Source organism: Daldinia decipiens (genome assembly GCF_022478715.1).
Source record: "Daldinia decipiens strain CBS 113046 unplaced genomic scaffold F4813scaffold_38, whole genome shotgun sequence".
NCBI lineage: Eukaryota > Fungi > Ascomycota > Sordariomycetes > Xylariales > Hypoxylaceae > Daldinia > Daldinia decipiens.
In genome coordinates this window covers 54,634-77,660 of record NW_026054581.1, presented here as the reverse complement: position 1 = coordinate 77,660, position 23,027 = coordinate 54,634, and the positions used below count along the sequence as shown (strand labels likewise).

At 50.0% G+C, this 23,027-nt stretch overlaps 8 protein-coding genes across 8 annotated transcripts; 4 read left to right on the top strand and 4 right to left on the bottom strand.

Moving 5' to 3' along the window:
* Positions 1 to 263: 263 nt before the first annotated feature.
* F4813DRAFT_211001 (peptidase M16 inactive domain-containing protein) lies at positions 264 to 2,409 on the top strand. Its single transcript, XM_049239670.1, has 2 exons — positions 264 to 460; positions 591 to 2,409. Exons 1-2 carry the CDS (start codon positions 329 to 331, stop codon positions 2,178 to 2,180), a joined length of 1,722 nt encoding a protein of 573 aa, XP_049096241.1. The 5' UTR covers positions 264 to 328; the 3' UTR covers positions 2,181 to 2,409.
* A 618-nt stretch (positions 2,410 to 3,027) lies between these two features.
* F4813DRAFT_210968 (uncharacterized protein) lies at positions 3,028 to 4,921 on the top strand. Its single transcript, XM_049239669.1, has one exon. The coding sequence runs from the start codon at positions 3,130 to 3,132 to the stop codon at positions 4,405 to 4,407; it is 1,278 nt and encodes a 425-aa protein (XP_049096240.1). The 5' UTR covers positions 3,028 to 3,129; the 3' UTR covers positions 4,408 to 4,921.
* Positions 4,922 to 4,953: 32 nt separating this feature from the next.
* F4813DRAFT_371224 (NAD-specific glutamate dehydrogenase) lies at positions 4,954 to 9,049 on the bottom strand. The gene is made up of 3 exons (XM_049244593.1): positions 8,045 to 9,049; positions 5,079 to 7,995; positions 4,954 to 5,026 (listed from the first exon to the last, which is right to left on the bottom strand). The coding sequence occupies exons 1-3, from the start codon at positions 8,379 to 8,381 to the stop codon at positions 4,996 to 4,998; spliced, it is 3,285 nt and encodes a 1,094-aa protein (XP_049096239.1). The 5' UTR covers positions 8,382 to 9,049; the 3' UTR covers positions 4,954 to 4,995.
* A 4,112-nt stretch (positions 9,050 to 13,161) lies between these two features.
* On the top strand, positions 13,162 to 15,548 carry F4813DRAFT_211210 (kynureninase). Its single transcript, XM_049239673.1, has 5 exons — positions 13,162 to 13,187; positions 13,253 to 13,299; positions 13,588 to 13,779; positions 13,842 to 14,203; positions 14,255 to 15,548. Exons 3-5 carry the CDS (start codon positions 13,614 to 13,616, stop codon positions 15,173 to 15,175), a joined length of 1,449 nt encoding a protein of 482 aa, XP_049096238.1. The 5' UTR covers positions 13,162 to 13,187; positions 13,253 to 13,299; positions 13,588 to 13,613; the 3' UTR covers positions 15,176 to 15,548.
* F4813DRAFT_210959 (uncharacterized protein) lies at positions 15,549 to 16,395 on the bottom strand. The gene has a single exon (XM_049239668.1). The coding sequence runs from the start codon at positions 16,303 to 16,305 to the stop codon at positions 15,922 to 15,924; it is 384 nt and encodes a 127-aa protein (XP_049096237.1). The 5' UTR covers positions 16,306 to 16,395; the 3' UTR covers positions 15,549 to 15,921.
* A 1,444-nt stretch (positions 16,396 to 17,839) lies between these two features.
* Positions 17,840 to 19,464, bottom strand: F4813DRAFT_371206 (uncharacterized protein). Its single transcript, XM_049244592.1, has 2 exons — positions 18,508 to 19,464; positions 17,840 to 18,438 (listed from the first exon to the last, which is right to left on the bottom strand). The coding sequence occupies exons 1-2, from the start codon at positions 18,851 to 18,853 to the stop codon at positions 18,065 to 18,067; spliced, it is 720 nt and encodes a 239-aa protein (XP_049096236.1). The 5' UTR covers positions 18,854 to 19,464; the 3' UTR covers positions 17,840 to 18,064.
* A 1,161-nt stretch (positions 19,465 to 20,625) lies between these two features.
* Positions 20,626 to 21,422, top strand: F4813DRAFT_371200 (zinc finger protein). The gene is made up of 3 exons (XM_049244591.1): positions 20,626 to 20,729; positions 20,785 to 20,828; positions 20,936 to 21,422. Exons 1-3 carry the CDS (start codon positions 20,725 to 20,727, stop codon positions 21,253 to 21,255), a joined length of 369 nt encoding a protein of 122 aa, XP_049096235.1. The 5' UTR covers positions 20,626 to 20,724; the 3' UTR covers positions 21,256 to 21,422.
* Positions 21,423 to 22,757, bottom strand: F4813DRAFT_371199 (proteasome component PRE6). Its single transcript, XM_049244590.1, has 5 exons — positions 22,478 to 22,757; positions 22,403 to 22,409; positions 22,298 to 22,350; positions 21,861 to 22,248; positions 21,423 to 21,799 (listed from the first exon to the last, which is right to left on the bottom strand). Exons 1-5 carry the CDS (start codon positions 22,506 to 22,508, stop codon positions 21,475 to 21,477), a joined length of 804 nt encoding a protein of 267 aa, XP_049096234.1. The 5' UTR covers positions 22,509 to 22,757; the 3' UTR covers positions 21,423 to 21,474.
* Positions 22,758 to 23,027: the final 270 nt, after the last annotated feature.

Genomic DNA, 23,027 nt, shown 5'->3' with positions numbered 1-23,027 from the left:
AGATTTGACCCAAATTACATACTTCACGATAATATGAGAATCGCAATCTTTACCTTTTAGAAGGTGGGAGGTTAAAGGAGGGGCACACGGCAGAATAGTACAAGATTGGTAGGCGGTCTGGCGTCTTGCTGATAATCGAGATAAGATAAGATGAAGTACATGGCCAAGATGAATAAAAATGGAATGCAATGCACGGACCAAGCATAAGCGATCGATAAGCGATAAGCGATAAGAGTCAATCACCTAAACTTTTCTGTCGTCACGGACGAGGCGAATCCCCTTCGGCTTCCGTGTGTAAACGTCTCGTCGCAAATTCGATGCCCTCAGTATGTTTCGCGCTTGCTCGTCTAGATACTTAAATAGAGGTATTACCTCTCCTGCGAAATCATGCGCTAGGGTATTCCGACCGATTCAGACTCGTACCCTCGCCAGCGCCAGCGTGAACGTGCCAAGTGCAAAGGTGCGTTGGCAATCCCATGTCTTGATTGCCTTCACTCATTCCCTTCACTCATTCCTCACTCGCTGCCTTCACCATATATTTCTTATTTCTTAAACGTTATTTCTCAAACGTATAAACTAACACAAAACAGGAACCGACAGAACTCGACCACATATCAACATTACCGAATGGAGTCCGAGTAGCTTCAGAGGCTCTTCCGGGGTCTTTCTCCGGTGTTGGCGTATATATCGAGGCCGGATCGAGATTCGAGAATACTTACTTGAGCGGGGTGAGCCACATCGCCGATCGGCTGGCCTTCCACTCTACAGAAAACAAAACGGCAGAGGATATACAAGAGACGGTAGAGTCTCTAGGGGGAAACGTACAATGCGTGTCTTCCCGAGAGTCCATAATGTACCAAGCCGCCACTTTCAACTCGGCCATCCCGACGGCGACTGAGCTGCTTGCCGACACGGTACGGAATCCCCGAATTACCGAGGAAGAGGTTGCCGGAGAACTCCAGACGGCCGAGTATGAGATCACCGAGATATGGAAGAAGCCCGAGCTTATTCTGCCCGAGTTGGTGCATATGGCGGCCTTCAAGGGTAACACTCTTGGCAACCCTCTGTTGTGTCCTCGGGAACGGATACCCGAAATCGACAGTTCGGTGGTTAGGACATATAGAGACGCTTTCTATCGTCCCGAACGGACCGTCGTCGCCTTTGCCGGTGTTCCGCATTCCGAGGCGGTGCAGCTAGCAACCAAGTTCTTCGGGGATATGCAAGCTTCTGGACACCCTCTCCTGTCTCGGACGGGATCAGAAACGTCTACCGATACCTCAACTTCTTCGTCTTCTTCGGCATCATCGTCTCCCCCGTCAACAACATCTAGTATAATGTCCAAGTTACCCCTATTCAAAAACCTCTCTACTTCGGCAAGCCGCAACGCATCCGTCTCTACCACTCCGGCTATCTCGCCGTCGCTGGAAGAACTCACCATGTCGGCGCATTATACCGGCGGTTTCGTCGCGCTCCCACCGCAACCTCCTGCCGCTAATCTCAACCAACCCGTATTTACTCACATTCACCTCGCCTTCGAGGGGTTGCCCATCGCATCAGATGATATTTATGCGCTGGCAACGCTCAACACGCTTCTCGGCGGTGGCGGATCCTTCTCCGCCGGCGGGCCCGGGAAGGGCATGTATTCGAGACTGTACACCAACGTGCTCAACCAACACGCCTGGGTAGAGTCTTGTATCGCATTCAACCACTCTTACACAGATTCCGGGCTGTTCGGCATCTCTGCCCAGTGCATCCCCGGCCGCACGCAGCACATGCTCGACGTCATGTGCCAAGAATTGAGGGCGCTTACTGTGGACACCGGTTTTGCTGCCCTCGGCCACGCCGAAGTTAACCGCGCCAAGAATCAGCTACGATCCAGTCTCCTAATGAACTTGGAGAGTCGGATGGTCGAGCTAGAAGATCTAGGCAGGCAAGTCCAGGTACACGGTCGCAAGGTACCGGTCCAGGAGATGTGCCGAAAGATTCAGAGCCTCACGATTAACGACTTACGCCGGGTAGCGAAGCAGGTCGTAGGGGGGTTAGTACAAAACAACGGTAGAGGAAGCGGTGCTCCGACGGTGGTGCTACAAGAGGCCCAGCACCCATTCAGCACTATAAAACAGATGTCTTGGGAAGAGATACAGGATAGAATATACAAATGGGGCCTAGGTAAGAGGTAAGAGGTAAGAGGTGAGCGGTAAGGAACTTAGCCGCCCCCGGCAGCAGCGAGGTTCCCAGAAGCAATCATGCGCGGTTTTGGGATCTTACGATACGGCCAGTCCGAGCCTAGCCCCCGAGCGCTCTCGCTTCGAGGAGCCCTTCATTGTACAATGATGTATATTAGCGATGACAAGCGTCGGATTTTGTACGATGTAGGCATGATCACAAGCATACCCGACTAATCGAGGCATTCCCAATCTCACGTTCTAGAATGGAGGCACAGTGCATAACCACGGGCTACGAATCAGGACAGCTGCCCTAAAATGCCGCGTAAGCTTGATGCTAACGAGGATGAAGAGTATTTACGTCCTACGCCGGGACTCGACATGATCGGGTATCTTAGCAGGAAGCGGAAACGAGTGTTCTAACGAGGTAGGACAAATACTGCTTCGAGTTTACGAACCTGCGGACTATTACATGACTACATTCGACAACCGTGCCATAAAGCTTCCTCTCTATTCTCTAGAACAACGTGAACCGGCCTATGATTTCTGCTTCCGGCACACCGACGCACGTTTTCAGTACGATTTGGCCTCCCGGGTTCCACGACAGCCCGCGAAGCTGCAGACGCTGGGACACGGACCGCCAGATCTCGGCCTCGATCGTGGCACTGAATCGCTATCTAGCGTAATCTGTGTCCGCTCCCGTGTTTGTTCTACCGTGTCGGTCTGGCTATCTATGGATCTGGTTCGGGTACCGGCGTAAGTGATCTACGCTGAAACTACAAGCGGCAGTGGGATGAGTAGTAGATTATAACTAGTCCCCTATCGCCATGCGTCGTCCATCGCTTTGTCGGTAGCCATCGTCTAGTCCGCGTTGTCTAGCTCTTGGATAGCACACATTGCCTATATCGACAGTTCTTCGTATATTCAGGATAGTAAATCACACAAGCAGAACACCTCCCTAGCCATGACGGCCATCACAAAAACAACACGCGGCCCCGACGGCACACAGTCAACCCTGACATACCGTCTCCCCCCCCAGACAACCCCCTTCGCCCCCTCCCAAAGCCAAGCCATGCCGTCCTCGTGCTCCTTTTCCGTCTACTGTCGCAGCTTGTCGTACTACGTATACTCGATGAACACAGCCGCCCACGACGCGCACCCCCTCGAGGGACAGCACTGCCTCGCGGTGCAGGACCTCACGTCCGAGCGCCGGGTCGGCTACAACGCCGAATGCTGGCCCGAGAACTACTTCGCGCTGTTCGACAACGAGTGGGGCGAACTGAACGGCGCGCCGAGGAGCGGCAACGAAGGGAGCGCTTCGACGGCTGCGTTCCCCGGGGATAAGTGTCTGGCGGGGTGGACGGTGGCGTGTACGACGACGGTTACGGCTGGAGGCGGCGACATAGACGACAGTCACAACAGCAACGGCAACAGGAACGGATCCGAGAATAGGAACCCGGGCAACGAAAGAGTGCGCGAGCTCTACCCCCAAGCATGGTGCTGTCCCCCCGGCCAATGGACCTGCGCCACCGCCACCGCCCAAGGCGACAGACAGGCCCCCCAACGGCTATGCCAGAGCTACCTGACCGGGTCCGCAAGCACCGACATCTGGATGTACTGGGACCCCGAGTTCAACACCCAGATCCCCGACGGCTCGACCTCGAGCCTCTTCGAGGCGTACACCTGGACCGCCGACGTCCCCGGGGAGCCCGACCCGGCACACGCGGCCACCGTGTTCCGCAAGGTGTTTCCGCTGGTGCTGAGTAGCAGCGCCGGCGCCGGCGCAGACACTAGCACTAATACCAATACCGATACCAATAATCCGGGCTTGGGGGCCGAGGCCTCGGAAGAACCAGCAGTAGTAGTTACGGTCACGGAGATCGTCACGCTAGAGCCGACCCCGAGGACAGCAGCGGCGCGGGATCGAAGAACGGAACCGGCGCCGGCAATCGCGGTCGGGGGACCGCTACTGCCGCCCGGGGCCCACATGCTGACGTCGAGGTGTCTGGCAGCGGTCCTTCTGGGGGCTGCGTTCGCGACGGCGGTTATGTCGTTTTTCGGGGTCGTGCTGCTGTATCGCGGGAGGAGGACGAGGACGAGGCGGCGGGAGGAGCCGAGGTATCGCGGGGTTTCTGTGCTCGCTCCTGCTGACGATACTGTTTCCAAGGCGTCTCGAGAGGATGCTGCTGGCAAATGTGAAGTGGGAGTTCTGTTCCAGCCTCGGGAGGTGGAGACCAGTTGAAGACAGGCCACCCGTCTGAATTAGGAGTATAGTGTTAGGTAGGCTTGTGAGGATCTGCTTCGTAGGTATCCTTGAGTCTTGTCAAGAGTAGCTATTATTAGTCCAGGTTGCCTTTTTCTTCAATCTATTAATATAGGATTGTTCTAACCTAGTCGGTGCTCTCGATCTTACAATCTACCTACTTGGTATATACGTTCCATAGATTAGGTAGGTTACCAAGCCTCACAATTCACCAGACTAAAAAAAAAAAAAGGACAGCAAAGTCGTATAAGAAAAATCGAATCTATAAGATTTGTTTTTCACAGCCAATAGGTGCTACCGTGACGACCTATCTATTAAATCTGATGTTGCCGCCCGTACTCCGTATAAAGCGAAATTCGAGATAATTCATAAGTCATGAAACCGCCCTTTTTCGGTTCGCATTGAACCTACTATGCTGCATCGCATATTGTCTGCTAGACGTCTTTTATAATTATATCCCCTGCCATGAAAAAAAAAAAAAAAAGAAATATGCAAAATTTTCAACCCCCCTTTTAGAATTCCCCCCCTCCCTTTTTTTTCTTTCCAGCAATATGCAGATGTCATCAATCATTGGATCTTGGCCATCCTTTTGGACATGCTGTTGACATGTTAGCTTGGGTACTATCGCTTGAGGGCTAGGGGTAACTTACAAATCATAGAATGCAAATTGGCTAGGGCTGCTGCCAAACTCGTACACGAAGCGAGAAGCAAGGTAGCTTCCGAAGATGGCGCGAAGGTACGAGTCAGGTACGCGGCTGATGATGGTGTCTAGGCCGATCTTGTCGATGAGCAACTTAGGCAAAGCATCTGCAAGGACGGACCTTCGAATCTTAGGGTTCTCCCACAGGTCTGACGTCTGAAGCTCTTCGTCTAGAGTCGTAATGGCAACGGAAAGCGTGTCGGAAAGCACGGACCGCGGTACGCCAGTCTGCTCGTGCTCTCGCCAGATCGCCTCGAATTCGAGACGAGCGTTTTCGCAGATCGTGGCTTGTACTTGCTTGACGTACGCCTTGTAGAACTCGGGTGCTTCGCCGTTCGCGTTGTGGCACATATTCTCGACGAATCCCTTGTCGTCAAAGCTAAGCGAGGCGAGGACTTCCAAAGACGACGAGGTCACGCCACCCTTGTTAGCAGACGCATCCTTGAATAGGATGCAACCGGCATTCTCGAGACGCAACTTGGCGTCTTGGGTAATGAACAGATTGGCACCTTCGACGATGTAGGGAATCGCCGTCTTGCCATCCTTGATCAACTTGGAGACTGTAGAAAGGTCGATCGACTCGGGACGGCCACCGCAAGGAACGAAGACGTCTGTCAGACCGGTATCTCTGAGATGGTAGAAGTTTCGGAAGGACGTGCCGTTAGGAACAACTTCGCCAGTCGGCAATGTGACGTTGCTATCGTCACATAGGACCCTGAAGCCATCCTTAGACAGCTTGGAGAGGTCGAACTGCGAGACCATGACGCGCTTCTTGGCCAAGCGTACGAGCTCGTCCTTGTCGATACCGTTGGGATCGACGAGCACGCCGGATCCATCGACGATGGCCGTGTACTTCTCGTTGCTTAGAATGATCTCATTGCTGCCAAGGTCGCCGTCCGGACCTCCGGTCTGCATCTTCCTCACCTGGGAGGGGTCCAGGTTCATCTTTCGGTAGATACCCTTGACGTACTCGCGAACCGACAGCGTTGTCATGCCGTATTCATCGTGGGGGATGCCACCAAGTTTAGGCGACTTGCCAGTGAAGAAGGACTTCCACCACGGCGCACCCCGGGAGCGAGCGTGCTCGGTGGCCCAATCGACGAGGTCTGCAGTGTTCTCATCCGGACCTAGGAAAAGAATCTCTTCTTTACGGTACAGGTCTACGATAGGGTTTTTGATTCCGGGGGTCTCGGCAGGGAGGAGAAGATCCAAGATACTATCAATGTACTTCTCGAACGCCTCCCGAGCACGGTCCTGCTGCTTGGCGTCGAGGAGGACCACGCCCTTCGAACCGCCTTCGGGGATGTCCTTGTTCTTGCGCTGCTGGGTGCTCGCGAGAGCATAGTTCTCGTCAAAGAGGTTCCTAGCATTGATGCTGTAGGCTTCCTTGCTGCGGGACTTGACAATTCGGATACCGCCTCGGGCAACATCCTTAAAACGCAGATGAAAGCCGCGGGCCTCCGCGCTGATCACGAGGAACATGCCGTACAAACGTCGAGGATATTCAATCTCTGGCAAGAAGGATGGGTCGAGACGGAAGCTGAGAGCCACTTTCGTAGGCGTGAAGTAGTTGGTCTTTAAGATGGCATTGTTGAAGATGCGGAAGGCTGTCATCACCATTTCCTCGTGCTCATTAGACACTTCTCGGGTGATCGCCTCCTTAAGCCGGGCATCCGAAAGTACTTCTACGGCCGGTGTCGGCGCGATTATGCTCTTCTCGAAACCAGGACCGACGCTTAGATGTATGCTAGCAAATGCGGCATACAGCAGGCGTACTAAATTAGGGTAGGATGAGATAATTTCAAGGATGTAGTCCGGCGTGAACGTCTCCGTACGCAGACGGCGCTTCAGCTTGGATAGGATCTCAACGTGCGCCGGGTTCCTGGGATCTAAAGCTTGCTTGATGGACACGTACTCCGTGCCAAGGCGGTTGAGGAAGTGCTGAACGAAGACCCAGACGCAGTGGCCATAAACGGTCTCCTGCAAGCTTAGCGCACCAGAAGCGAACAAGGAGTGAAGTTTGTTCTGGGGTATGCAGTACAGAAGGGAGATCTCCTTGGTGATCTGGTGAATCGACTGCTCGATCGGCATGGGTTTGGTATCCAGGTTCGTCGCCGGCTTCAGGTAGATACTCATGACCGTGATGCCGTTGGAGAACTGCTCCACGTACTTCCTGGTGCTTGTGACCCCGTAGTAGTGGTAGAGGTCACTCATGGCGCTGAAAATACCCCTGGCGGTACGAGAACGGAAAGCCATGACGAGACGCTTCTCCTCGGAGCCCTCGATATCAAAGACCTCGATGACGGGTCCGGTCCTGCTAACGGCAAGTTTGATAATGTCATCGTAGATCTGCTTGGTGTTCTTAGTTGCCTTTGTTAGGAACATACGATCGCTGATGACTTCGAGACGCGTCTCATCCGGCTCCGGGTTTGCATCCACAAACTGGCACTGGTATACGAAGTAGCATCGTAGAGAAGCCTTGGATGAAGGATCGTTAGAGATGCTACCATGGGAGCGGAATGTTTCAACCCTGAAGCGCTTGTTGGTGTCGGCATGGTCGAGATACTTCGCCTCGAGCCTGTTTTCGAACCGCGGACCGTGCAACGAGCTCTTACCAGGCTCGCTCGTGTCGATATAGATGGCGTGGTCAGTAGCCTCCATATCCAGACGGATCTCCTCACGCTTGTCCACCCGGGCGTAGGCAGCAACTTTGGCAGCATACATAGATGTGATGTGGGTTGCGATGACATCCACGCTCTCCATCTGGAAGTAAACATCGTCGATGCCTAGCTCGTTGTAGAACCACGAGACTTGCTCGTCAAGATGTGATTCGGGGATCCATTCTTGTTTGAGGATAAGGCTCTTGACTATTACATGTTAGAGAAATTGAGGATATCATAAACGCTTCCGACTGACCTTGCTTTATCTGCTCATCGCGCCCCTTAAACTCGGGCGCGATGTATCCTACAGTAGCGGAGCGTAAAACCCTGTGGCCATTGCCGCCCAGAGTCCCCAGCGGTACTGAGAAGTGGGTGGGTTGAGGCGAAGGGTGTCGAGAAACTTCGTCGGTACCCTGAACCTTGCCCAGCAGCTTGTTAGCCGGGACCGGGCTCGGGTCTGGAGCGACGCCGTTAGTCGTCATGATTTGAGTTTTAGGTTCCAAAACCTCAAACGGCTCAAACGGCTCTGAATACTGGGGAAACCTATCCAGATCTAGGTCAGTCGTCTGAAGCGTCAACATCTTGACCACCATGTTGGAGACAAACAGAGCGGCTTGTGACTCGGGAGGGGAAACAATGAAAGACGAAGGCGCACAGAAGGGTTAGAACCATGGAGAGGAATAGGGTTGGAACAGAACAGCAGGGAGATCGAAGGGGGAAGAGATGATCTCTTATACAGAATAAAATTCGAAGGGTAACGCAGAAGGCGTCATCGCCGTGTATAATGACTATCCTCTTGTCGAGCTCAGGGGACTACCCCAGAGATTGGTATCGAGGTACAACGAGCAAGTAAGTGACAAGATGAGATTACTGTAGTATATCAAAATGGAGGAAACGGGTTCGGTAATTTCCAGGTCCCATATTGCACTTGACAGGGTGGCAAAGCGCCGGCAGGTCAAGTGAAGCCAGTTCAGCACAATATTAGAATATGAAAAATACGAGTGCCGTTATCGTGTCTCGGATTGTACGGACCAGAAATAGCATGGAGTCAACTTCACCGCTCGATGCTTCGGGTAGCGTTGAGTTATGTCGACAGTCACGCCCCTGATAAGGAAACTAATAACACTGGAAACAGGCTGAACAATAAGAGACGTACCGACAAAGCGTTAGAAGGTTGCTCCGGAATTAACTTAACGAACGCACAGGTCCACTATTAAGTCAATAGGAGACTGGTGGGCGTAAAGAGTGAACTGCAAGATCTGCCTCGCGTGTTAGTTAGAGTTGGAGATACAGATGGTCGGTTAGGGAGGCGTGTGTATAAGGGAGGTCTTGTAAGCAGGTCTTGTATATGCAATACTAGAAAAGATACAAAATGTACAAAATGTACAAAAAGACGACAGCAACCTCTGGAGGTGTGGTCGGCTAGATGGCTGATTGGCTAGTTGGCTGCCGGAATAGGTTACAGGAATGAAAGTGGTACCTTAATGAAGACGATCAAGAAACCTCTATGCTTCAAGTTTTCTGAACAGAGTTGGAAATAGCGCGGTAACGAGGTCTAAATCAAAAGTCCTCGTTATACGATATTGCCGTAGATGGTTACACGTCTTCAAACTTTCCGAGAATATAGACTATATTGGGTTAGGCCGAGATGCGTACTGGAGAGAAGGTAAAAGAGATAAACGCACAGCCCTATTGCGGCGCTGATATACGATGACGGTTGGGCGGCAAAGATAATGACGGGGTAGAGATTAAGCTAACACGATAGGGGACTCCGGTAAACCAAATCCGCAAGATAAGGATAATAATAGGATGAACTGACTTTGCAGCTGAGTCGAAGGTGCGATTCAGACTCGATTCGTCGTTTCGTCCATAGCCAAAGCAGATTGATGACGATCGTGAAGTTGAGAAAAGGGGAGCCACCGGCTTCTTATATGCCGTACCGTTAAAAACAAGGAAGCAGAACCGTCAGCAGCTATTACACATACGAAGTAGAGAATCACGTTTTCAGCGGTGGTGCTCGTGGTGTACCCTGTGCACTGTACATACAATACGTCGAGGACTCGTTCCAGCTTCTGCGACGGACATCCTTGTAGTTAGCAAGTTTAGCATCGCAGGGTTTCCTGGGGCATGTATAATACGGTTCTCGAAATCTGAGGGTATCGCTTGGTATTCCAATTCCACTTGGTATTGCATAGACGTGACGGACCAGTAGAAGAAAACCAATCGAAGATTCTTTCATCACGGTGAACGCAAATGGAACGAAACGAAAGCTAATCCTGCAGCTAACTGGAACGGGCGGAACGCTACGCTCCTATTGGCCCAACGGTCTGGGTACCTGAAAATCCGTAAAGCTGGAGTACCGGGTCGCCTAGAGTTGTATGCCGCGGTACTTGGGTCCTGGCGGTGACCCGAGTCACCCGTAGCCAAGGGAATAGCCATGCGGCGAGCATCCAGAACTCGTTGGAATAATAGCTTCAGCATCACATGTCGTCTCAGACCGGGGTTTAGTGGATCGTGATGGATCTACTATGCGATCCAACGGTCTGAGTTTTCTCTCAAACCTGGACGAGCCTGGACGATTATTGACCGTATCAAGTACCGACGGCTATTCAAGGAGGATTTTGACATCGAGACTAGGTACGAGGTACATACCTCTTCGAACAGGTTCTCTAGGGTTGGCCATGGAAGTATCTATCGCCTTGTCGGTACGCGGTATACATCGTGATGTACAACGCGACACAAGTCCCCAACTTTTTTTTTCTCAGCTGTCCGGCGGATAGGATACCCATCCGTCCCAGCAGGTGAGCAAGAGTAAGCTTTTGCAAATTACCTACATGACTGGCAATGTGATCTCCTCCTCCGGATAGGTAGGTACCTAGGTAAGGTATGTAATATGCAAATCATTTGTTTGACCGGAATAGGGTCTCGTTTTTAGATGTTGATCCCGTCTATCAATCACCAGCTCACCTCTCTTTCTCCTTATCTTTCTAGCCCCTAACCCCCTAAGGAGAGTTGCTAGACCGAATCATGTTGGCCATCGTTAAATAAGGGATACCGTCTAGTGTACCTAGGTATGTAGTAGTTCAGGTGCTATGTCCAGGTGCCATTCTGATAACAGATAGCGGCTCGTCGCGCTAGGCTCGCGCATCAATAACTCCAGACCTCATATGGGATATATCTTTACCGCCTCTTACATAAGAGGCCCAATGATAGGCTGTGGCGCAACTGGTATATCTAATGACCCAATGAATGTTGCAATACCTATCGCTATTGCGTTCAGGAATGATGGAACAGCGCAGAGATAGAATTGGCTCTGGATACTTCGGGAAGCTGAAAGGAGAGAAAATTTCGAGATGGCTGATGATCAATTGGAAGCGGACCTTGTCGCAAAATCAGGTACATGTACGCGTAGGTACCTACCTAGGTTAGGTAGGTATCTAGGGTACTTAGCCTGGAGTATACCTGGCAATTACAGGTAGAAATGATGGAATTAGGTACATTCAAGCGAGAGCATGTACCTCTATACATTATATACCTATGTACGGTACTTCGTACGTAAGTTAAAAATGGCAGTAACGCGTACGGGTTCTTAGCACACCTCCATAAGGCATAGCGCTTGTAGCCCCAGCTCTGCACCTCTCGGGTGACTTGGCTAGGTCCACCTGCCCCGCGATTTCGACGGTGTCACCCAGGAACCTCACACGTAAAAATGCTGCGATTCTTATTTTCTATTACCCCCTTATTACTTGATAACAGCGTCTATCGAACCCAACGGAGCAGCACGAGGTCAGCCGATTTGATGCCAGGCAACTCGAAAGGCCTCGTGATAGCTCAACAACTCTCTCTTGGCCTGCCGGTACACACTGACCGTCCCAGGGTTCGACTTCTCATTCCTAAACTTGTCGTGAGGTTAGTGGTCCAGCACCCCGTTCTCCTAGGTTAAGGGGTTTCCTCAGTTTTCATGGCGACATCTCCTCCGAAAACAACGTCATGAGAACCGTCGAGATCTCGAAACGAAAATACCGTCTCCTTTTTTTTGCGGAGACCAAGTGGAACAATTCCTCTCTTTACTCCTATACTAGGTGACACTGCAGGGACAATCATCTGTTACCATCGCCGCGTCCAGGATAGGGAGTTGTGTTCAGCGTTCGTTCGTTCGTTCGTTTTGACTAATGTAAACAACGTTATGCCGGCAGCTTCTGCCGCAATTCCAAGAATGGTAGCTTCGAGACGGAGAGCTCAGGCGTCTTGCCTGCCTTACTGGTCCGTTCCTAGTCATAGTGCTTCGTGGCAACCTTGATAGGTGAGGAAAAGGGGAAGAGAATCTCGAACAAAACAAAATATTACGATACGGTAAGGTTTCCACACACAATATGGGACACGGAGAGAACAGAGAACCAGTTTGGGGGATTGGATTATGCAGCGTTTATCGATCGATGATTACGGTCCGGAACAGGGCTATTTTTAAACTCTCTTCCACGTTTTCGCCCTGTAACAGCTGTACATACATATGTAGCCTCCTATCAACGACTATACGCATATCAAAACTGGAGTTGTACGTACTGCGTACGCACTCTACCCCTGAATCGAAGATAAGCACCGCCACGAGTGTGGATTTGTGAAACGGCCAGCGGTCGACAATACGAGGAAGAACCATTTAGTCCTTATCATCCTTTTCTTTCAGACTTGTTGTTATTCGACCGTTCCATCATCGGTCATCCGTCATCGTAGGTATGATCTCACGGTATGATCCGAGGGTGTGCATATGTATGCATTGTCTTTCGGGTTAGGGGGCTTGGAAGTTAACCCCAACATTTAACTATACCCAGACAGCCACAGAGAGTCGACGCATGTGGTATTCATCAATCCAGGAACGGCCCGTAATGGACATGCAAATAATCGCAGCCTTCGCTTGGAACCGATCTGCCGGTGTTCACCCCAAGTGAAGGGTACGACGCCCTATCCGCCAGCGTTGGATTTGCCGATGGGCGATGGGCGATGAGAAGTAGCCACGCAATGTTCATGTTAATCATGTTAATTGCACAATTAGTTCAGAGGCAACTAGCGGAATTCGCATTATCAATTTATCTATCTAGCCGTAACGTTGTTCGCAATTTTTGTCAGTTTGAAGTGGAAAAGCCAAGCCGCCGTTGCATTGCAGCGTCGATCCAGAAATTGATACCGTCTCCATGCTCCTCCACACTCCTTATGCCTAAGACCAATATATTCCAGCTGTCCAAGAACCTGTCCAAGAACCTGTCCAAGAAAGCTTAACGAAGCTTGTTAACCCAATTTGTGCGACCCGAGCCTGTCTGCCCATGCGGTCTATCTGCGGCGTCTGAACACGTTGCGGATATTTACATTCAGGTAGGTCGGCTCGTTGGATTTTTGTTTCGTAAGTAAGTTGGATCGATTTGTCTTTTTAGACGGGCCATGACTAAACACTTTCTTCGCTTAATCGAAGTTGGTGTCGGGTTAGGTACGCGTTATGTAACAACGTAATTGCTTGCAGTAAGATCGCCCCAATCCCGTCTTTTCTACCCCACCTACCATATTCGGGTCTGGGTTTAAGGTTCAGAGAGGTTGTCACTGCCGCAAAGATTGGAGTCGAATCGCGGGGTTTATCGAGAGAAAAAGCAAAGTCGGACTGACGGGAAGTAACTCACTACCTACTCACCATTCACCATTCACCATTTACCACTTACCATCTTCAACAAACGCAATTGCGGTTATTATTCATCGAATTAGTTCGCGCGTGGACCATATTTTATAATCCCATACAAATAACATTATTACTAGTTAACTATTCCCTTTTCTGACTTAGAATGAACGCCTCATCCGACCAATCGCACTTTTCGAATCTTCGTGCTCAGGCTGAAATCTTAGATGGGGAGGATGGACTCCGTCATTTAAGAGACGAATTTCAAGTCCCCACTAAGGCTGATATTAAACGAACGACACTGGAACAGCCGCAGCAACAGAAGCAACAAGGTGAACTGCCTTTTCCGGTCTGCAGCAACCATGATCCGTCAGCTCGTACTGAACTTCCCTAGATCGTAACGATCCCGCCCCAGCCGATGAGACAATCGCATGCACATACCTCTGCGGCAACTCTCTCGGACTGCAACCCAAAAGAACGGCAACTCGCATCAACCAGTATCTCCAAACCTGGTCCACCCAGGCCGTCCAGGGGCACTTTAAGCCTTTAGACGACTCTCCTCTGCCGACATGGCTCGACGCCGACGCTCGAGCTGCCAAATCGATGGCCTCCATAGTAGGCGCGGATGAATCAGAAGTAGCTGTCATGCAGACGCTGACAGCGAACCTGCACCTGTTGATGTCCGCCTTCTATCGTCCGGATCCAAAGGGGAAGCACAAAATCATCCTGGAAAGCAAGGCCTTCCCAAGCGATCATGTAAGAGATGATCCGCATGACGACAGACGTGCGTTCGCTGAGACGTGATAGTTTGCCGTGCTGAGCCAGATCCGCCATCATGGTCTCTCCCCAAGCACGTCCATGGTGACCATAGAGTCGCCCTACTCGGAGGACGCTCTCATCACCACCTACGACATCCAGTCCATCATCTCGAAACACGCGTCGGACACGGCGTTGATCCTGCTGCCCGGCGTCCAGTATTACACCGGCCAGCTGTTGGATATTCCAACCATCACCGCGTATGCGCACAAGCACAACATCTTCATCATATGGGACCTAGCGCACGCGGTGGGCAACGTTCCCCTTCACTTGCACGACTGGGACGTAGATGCCGCGGCCTGGTGCACGTATAAGTACCTGAACGGCGGTCCGGGTTGCATAGGAGGTATGTTCATCAATTCTCGGAACAGCTTAGTGACCACCACGATCGCCGACGAGGAACCCGAGAGAGGATACGGTAAACGACTGTCCGGTTGGTGGGGAAACGACAAGGCAACCCGCTTCCAGATGGAGACCAAATTCCACCCCGTAAAAGGAGCAGCCGGATTCCAGCTGAGCAACCCCAGCATCCTCGACATCACAAGTCTAAGCGCCTCGCTCGAGGTTTTCGAACTTGCCGGCGGAGTGTCGCCCCTGCGAGAGAAATCTAAGAGGCTCACGGCGTTCCTCGAGCAGTGCCTCTCCCTCTTATCAGAAGATGCCAAACAGCTCTTCAGAATTATCACGCCGTCCGACCCGGACCAGCGCGGTGCCCAGCTAAGCCTGCTGCTGGCAGACAATATCCTAGACCCGGTGATGAAGGAGTTAGAGACGAGCGGCGTCATCATAGACGAGAGGAAGCCAAACGTAGTCCGTGTCGCCCCCGCTCCCTTGTACAACTCGTTCGAGGACTGTGTCGCGTTCGCCGAAGCTTTCGAGTTAGCCCTAGTAGCGACACAGAAAGATCTATGAATTAGCCCCTATCGACGGTAGTGCTTAGATGTTTTCTTCGTTACCAAGCCGAATTGTAACTCGAATACGTTAGGACGATAAAGGTAAATTGTATGTAGGATGAGATTAGAATAGAACGGGAAGCGACATGGATGATATTCCCTTTACATATTCAGTTCGTCAGCCAAGAGCCATAGGACTGTCCCATACCTACCCCTTTTTTATACTGCACTTGACGCGGGCGTCATCTACGTGGATGTATCTTGGACCTTTATTATACTTCATATACGTTTCTAATCTTGGACTCTTCGCAAAGCGTGAAATACGTTTTCCTTCTCTTCTGTTAGACAGTGGCAGCGATTATATTATTGAGTAGGATCTAGGGTAAGTAACGATTGCCTAGCATCCTTATCAACTACCATATACAGTCGCATAATATTTTATGCAATGAAACACATCTGGAAGCTCATTCTATATTCAATGCAACACTAATATTGCGACTAGCTCTGACCAGTACCAGCCCCAACTCCCCCTTGTATCTAGCTATAGCTCAAAACAAATGATAACTAACAAAACCCAAGAAGCAAGACCATGGACCATACTATAACCCTTCGGAGATGAACCCGGGGATGTAGATGAAAACGAGAATATCAGAAAGGGACCCCCGAGGTAAACTCGTGTAATATCTAACATTAAGCTCATCCCATTTCATCAGCTAATGATTCCTTCTCGTCATGGCCCTTGGCGCTACCTCGCCATCGTAAATCCTAAGGTGAGCCAGAAGGAACCGAAGGGAAGCCGGTAGGGAGGCCGGTCAGGACGCCAGTGGGAACACCGCCGTTAGGGAAACCAGTAGGAAGACCGGTTGGGCGGCTTGTAGGGAAGCCACTGGGAAGGCCACTAGGAAGACCGCTAGGAAAGACACTAGGGAATCCGCTCGGCAGCCCGGTAAAACTGCCACCAGCAGGCGGCGTGAAACCGGAAGGAATAGGGTGGTCGCCGTCGATAGCTGAGGGCCAGCCGCCGTTCGAATCTCCCGGCTGAGGTAGATTTGTCGGAACTGAGCTCGGGGTTATGCTGGGCTGCTGCGGAGCAGGCAAGCCGAGGGCGACGGCAACTAAGGCTGCGAGCGGAAGAGTTTTGAAGAGCATTTTGTTGAGATGGTAGTTGACAAAGGTGTTGTATCTGAAAGTTGGGAAGGTAATGATTTGGCGGATCGAAAATTTTATAGACGATGTTAAGTTCCTTGTTCGACGATATAATTTTGTTTGCTACGAAGTGAGAAATCCATTGTGGAAAGACGCTACGTTTATAAGGACAATTTCACATTATCATTTATCCGTCGATCGGTTTGCGCTTCCAAGAGACAGATGTAAGAAGTTTCGCAATCCTGCCACCTCCCCGTCGCTGCGCCAAAGGCGGATTTGAAACCCAGGAGGCTCGTTACGCGTAAAATACGCAAACGACTGAATAATTATCCTGCGACGGGCTGATATGCAGCACATCATATCATCCAATACAGAAATAGACGGAAGAAGCCGACCGCCCTGCCGCGCCGGCTTGTACGACCCCCAATTCGCCAAGGGAGTCCCATATATTAAGGATGCCGTTTGCTCTCGGCCTGTCACATCCGCCGTGGCTTGCTGATGGCGCCCGCTCAGTCGGGACCGTGGGTCCAGATTCGTAATGTGTTGGAGGCTAAGCCACCAGATGCCTTTCATATTCCTAACGCACCCCTCTCGGTACTCGTCATGTAATTTTTTTGTTTTTGATGCGCTTAAAATAAACAACAGTATTTCCTACGCAAGAAAGACGTTTGGCGGCCGCGTGCTGGGGGTGCATGGCTACGCGTAACGAGGCATACGTAAGGAGCTCTTGAAGTGGATTCTTTGCGTCTCGTCGGGCCCGAGGAACCACCGATATATCCTATAGCATTAATATATATTGTTTGCCTGATACATTCGTCCTGAGGATTGTTGTAGAAATCTGGTGTGTCAGGCCGAAAAGTTCGTCATTGTTGATGCTTTGGGAAATATCATTCAAGTCTCTTAGTTGGGACTACGAGTTTATTTGTGCAACAACGGCCTCCTTCGTGTCGAAGCTCAAGTACCTGTCAGATCAATTTATAGCTGAAATTCCTGGGCTTCTAATTTAACAGATAATTGCTAAAATAGTCTTTGTTATTGTGAGGTATGATTCCCCTTCGCTTGGCTTAGGGTCCTGGGTAGCCGAGGACAAAACTATAGAGCCTCCATAAACTCAGTCTTTGTAAAGGGAAAAGACCTAGTTGCACATGAGAGACATCTTTCATAACGTATAATTTCTCTACGGTCTCCTTTTTGAGGATACATACCTAACTTAGAATGTTGGACTATATGAGTTTACAACGAGAGAAACCGACAACAGCATTATTCTAGCTCGAATATTCACACATCATTTTGTTAGCTCAAGTTTTCTGTGAAGTTGATGGGTTGGTAGAGAAACCCGTTCTACATCCTCAGTTTTGGAAGTGATATTGTTTACTAGCCTTACCACGAGTCGGTAAAATTAAGAGTATAATATCCTAGTACACAATATCAAGCTGTTTGCAATACTGGCGGCATTGATTAAAGCGTATAAGTTTTCTTCGACCTTTCCGTAAGTCTGAACACGCCGAAGTATGCCAAGATATGATAAAATGCGGGGTTCGATGGCCGTCTATATATTAAATATTTTCAAGAATGGATGACTCTATGCATGATAATTATGATATGTACACGATATTCTGTGAGAATGTGACATGTAACACCTTTCTAAACGACTTGTCACATAGTTTCTTCTTCCACTTCTGTGGAACTGTGGCGTCGATAACTTCCAATCTACCGGCTCTCCCGCGTCCCGTAAAATTCAGGTTTCGCCTATTCACAAACTTCAAGCTAACTCATGTGGCTTCGTAGCAGCGTCATTCGGTAACTCAGCCCGGGAGTTACCGTCAATCTCTACTTGACCAGGCGCGACTGTTGCCGCATATTTCTCGGTTCTTATTGGGATCGGAGGTTCTTGGTTCAGCATAAAACTCTGCGCAGCTTCTTCGAGTCGGGCTTTTCTTCGGCGGACGAACCATAAACATAAAATAACAAGCGCGAGAAACGCGACTCCTCCAAGCACACCCCCAACTATCGCGCCCACGAGGGCAGAACTGCTCGGGTTGGAATCGGAGTCGGAGTCGGAGCTAGATTGCGAATCTAGCGTAGGTGTTGCCGTCGGTGTTGCTGTCGATGTCGTCGAGCTCGAGGAGAAGCTGGCTATAGACAGAGCGGGTAAGATCAGTTTACCCGTCGTTTCAATAGATTTAACGGTTTACATAGTTGTACCTTGAGAAATCTCGGCAAGCGGCAATGCGCCGTCTGGCAGGCTTATCCCGGATTTAGAACACCCGTCGGTACCGCGATAGTTGTAGCCTATATAGCCCTTTTCGCAGCAGAAGAAGCCTGCGTTGTCAAACATGGCCCACGATCCGTTGGCGCATTTCGGGGTCTCGACAGCTGCCGCCGTGCAGTTTTGGCCGAATGGGCAGCAAGCTACGTTATACTGGCTTGGACATTCCGCCGAGGAAGGGCAGCAGGCGTGAAAGGGATCTCTGGTAACGCCGCAGTCAACTTCCCCAACGCAAGAGCCGTTTCGGCGAATGGCCCAGCCGGAAAACTCGCTGGTGGACATTCTTTAGGTTCGTGTACGAATACTTGGTGGTATTTCCCGGAGGCGTAGAAGGGATCAAAAACAATTCATTTTCACGTCGACGGATGGGCTGATAGGGGGCTTATAGGATTCTTGAGCTACGGGAGTAATGCTGTAACCTACCCTTGTATTACTATAGGGCTGCACGAGAGGTCGGCTCTTTTGTATTTACGAAGTACAAATTGCTAGGATATAGGCCAATCATTTCCCATTTTCATCTTCAGCTCATCGCAAACCGGCAATTAACATCCGAGTTAGCTTAATTGGTGGAGAGCGCGTAGGTCTCCGAAGATATCATGAAGGGGATAGACCCGTTCATGGAGAATGAGAGAGAGATAGAGAGAGAGAGAGACCAAGATAAGTTCATCGTATTGCTAATAGAGTAACGTTGAATGGGCGGAATAGCGAAAGGGTTCGAGATTGAAATCAGATGAAGATCGAACATTGAAGCAGCTGACATTGAAGTTCTAACTAAGTAGAAGTGGAGCTAAGTCGAACGGGGTTAGAGATTGTGGCTATGTGCCCTGCTAAGCCTGCATATGCCAGTTATCTAATCATGCAGCATGCCAAGGTCTGCAAGCCAATCAAATAGCTTAGTTTTAGTGCCGGTTGTTCTTGTGTGACGTAATTCGTCTAAGTTCAGGTTGTCGTGTGGCTTGCCATCAGGTCACCTCTGCCAAAATAAATATAAAAGACTGGAGCATTCCCATTACTGCCTTATGTATTTAAATACTTTATAGAACTCTTCTCGTCTGTACATATCAACTTCTTACTGAACATCATTAAAAACTTAGGTTACCAAGTCATTGATATTACATCCACAGGCGTTATAAACCAGAACCAAAGGTGAGCCAAAACTCCTATTCAACGTATGATGAGCCAAACAACATTCTTACCTGTCAGTTCAACAGCTACCAACACAAACCACCAACAATGCCATTTTTCTATTCTAAGAATTTCGGCGGTCGCCACTTCGGCACCAACGTCACTGCCGGTCGACACGGCGTACATCGAGGACCGTGGCGCTTCAGCTTTGGAAAGTTCAACTGCTTCAGGGCCTAATTATATCCACGGGCAAAGAGATGAAAAGATTGTTATGGGATAAGCTAGGGGTAGAGGAGGGTTAAATCTGGTCCACGACGGTATTGCGTTCAAGTACTAGGATTGGGTTTGAGGAGATAATTTGAAAGATACTGCTTCGACGAAATGATAATAGATTGGCTATAACGTACGGGTGCATGGGACGAGCTACTTCGGAAGGGTTTGAATTATACTTGGCAGAATGGAGTTAGGACTTGCATGTATGGCTTATGAATTCCGGCGGTGGAGACTTGTATGCGCTGTCCTTTGATGTTATTCTTGTTATGATCCTGGATAGAAATATCTATAGAATAGATATTATAGACTTGATATCCTTGTACCTGTTGTTGTATCTGTTGTCGTGGGTTTCATCTCTTTCATTGGAGATCGTCGAGGAGTCTTCAGATCGAAAACTGCATACTCCATTTGACCATGCTTTTGATATAAGAACCATACAAGGAATATTTTCGAGATCTCGATTTTTTTTTTTTGGAAGGGTAAATCTTCACATATAAACTGAGCGCACTGTGGTTAAAGATGAGTTGAGCCTCACATCTCGTAGCCAAGATTCCGGAGATGCGCTAAAGGCTGTTTGATAGGGACTAACTGCGCTAAGACCCCGCAATAAGGTAATCATTTTCCACCGAGGATAAGGAACCGATTAGAAACCTACTCTAAAATTCATAACGCGTAACAAATTAAAAAGCGAATCTGCTCGTGAGTTGCCAAAATAGTTGTTGATAGTGTACCGTCAGACTTGATACCTCTTCAAGATGTGGTAAGCCTAAGAATTTACATATAAGTTTCTAATATGAAGGTTAACTGTCGTACAGCAAGCACGTCTTAAATGCTCAAGTTGCGATCCGCTCGCCATGCTGTATGTTCTTGAGATGCTCCTCTACGCGTACTATTCCTACGAACACCCTCGTGGCCTTATTCATCTACACGCACCCCTTTAGATGACTACTGACGCTCCCTGCCTAGGTAAAAAATGGTTCGACTGCGCAGAGTGCCACCACGAGCAGGAGTCGCATCAGCTGCAGCAGAGCCTAGAGATGACGTTCGCCTGCAAAAAGTGCAAGAAGTGCTTCCGCAAGGACGCCCAGGAGTTCGAAGAGGCCGACGAGTACTGCCCCCACTGCGATAACCACTTCGTCATCGACGCCGTCGTGCCGAAGCCCGCTTTAACGGTCGAAGGCGAGGACGCGCGGATGGACAACCGTATGCTCAAGGACGAGCGGGTAAAAGGAAATCAGAACAGGACTATCTTCGACATTCAGAGCGATGCGGATAAGCTCGGCTGAACAAGGGGACCCAGGTTATAATAGAAAATTACGACGAGCATGATTCTGGGTTGCAGAGCGATGCATTTATATGATACCACACATTTAGACTTCTAGGACAACAGAATGGGACCAGGAGACGGAGGACGATGCATGCTTCTGGGCGGGTAGTGTACAAATAATGACATGCCCTATGATTTATTTTCTAGAGGTCCGTAAAGCTTTGGCTACGTCTCATGTTTAATCACTGCCGCCTTGCTCTCTAGTCAAGATGGCCGCGCTACCGGTTCCTGGCGTCCGGCCTGTCTTCTTCTTGGCAGCTTCTTCCTGCTTCTCTTGTTCGATGTTCTTGACGTAACCCTCGATATCTTCCACCGGTAGCAGCTCTAGAGTCTTTCCGGGGGCCATGATGGCGATCTCGATGTTCTTCGCGCCCGTCTGCACGACTTCTAGCAGCGACTTGATAGCCAGCCGAATGGTTGCCTCGCGATCCATGTCTTCCTTGTAGTTGCGCTCTAAGAATTCTCTGACCGTCTTGCTCGAGCGGCCGATGGCGTTTGCCTTCCTATATAGTGGATTAGCACATGTACTACCCCGCCGCAATCATAGAAGACGAATATGCATACCATGCGGAGTAGATACCGCTCGGCTCGGTCTGGTAAAGTCTGGGTACTTTGCTGTTCTTGTCGAAGCCAACGATCATCGTGCTGATTCCAAAGGGTCGCACACCACCGCTCTGCGTATATCTCTGCTGTACGCCGGCGACGTACTTGGTGATGTACTCGATCGATACGGGATCCTCAACTGTGAGGCGGTGCGATTGCGCTTCTAGTCGCGCCTTGTCTACTAGGATTCGGGCGTCGGCATTCAGACCGGCAAATGCGAGGCAGACGTGGGTGTCGATGAGACCGATCTTGGAAGGAGTAATGCGCGTGTCTTGCAGCTTCATAGCCGACCTCTTCTCGCAACCGAGCACGACGATATCTGCGCCCTTGACGCCGACCGCGCAGGTACCTGGACGGCGTTAGCTTCGAGCGATTGAGCTGCTTAGTAGTCTTCGTACCTCGCTTGACAGCTTCCCCGGCATATTCCACCTGGAAGACATGTCCGTCCGGACTACAGATGCGTAAGAAAGGTATACTTCGCGGTGCTCTAATTTCATACGAACCTGAATACTGTAGGTATATATAGTCAGCTAAGCTGCTTCGTCGTTGGGAACGTTAGTCGGGGAAAAGAAACTTACCGGAAAGAGCTCTGTCGTATCCTGACGCCATAGTGAAATGTGTTAAAAACGAAAAGGTCTAGATGGAGTCTGAAAAGGTAAAGGTGCGTGGGGAGCAGTGGTAAAGCTCGAAGAATGACCTGGGAATTCGACGAGGTTTACGGTTTGCGGTTTGCAGGTTACGAGAGTATCTAAGGTACGCAAGGCTGCCAGAGTTACGAAGCTCCCTGCAGCCAAACGCTACCTAGATGCGGACGCCTGAAGCTCAAGCCACATATAGCTCAATCCATCCACATAGGTACATACATACTTAGAAAGCTTTATGTACCTAAGTACCTACGAGTAGGTAGTATGCACCGCCACATACGACCTCTCCCTCAAGTTAGGTACTCCTGATTACGTGATCAAACTTGTGTTCCTAATTGGCTTAAACACTTTGGTCTTTATTCCCTTTTATATAACACGGAATTGATATTCTTAATACTGAACAGAACGATCTCGTCAACATTAGCTACCAGATGAGAAGGCATAAGGCATTATCTATTGTACAAATCCATATCGGACGGAAATT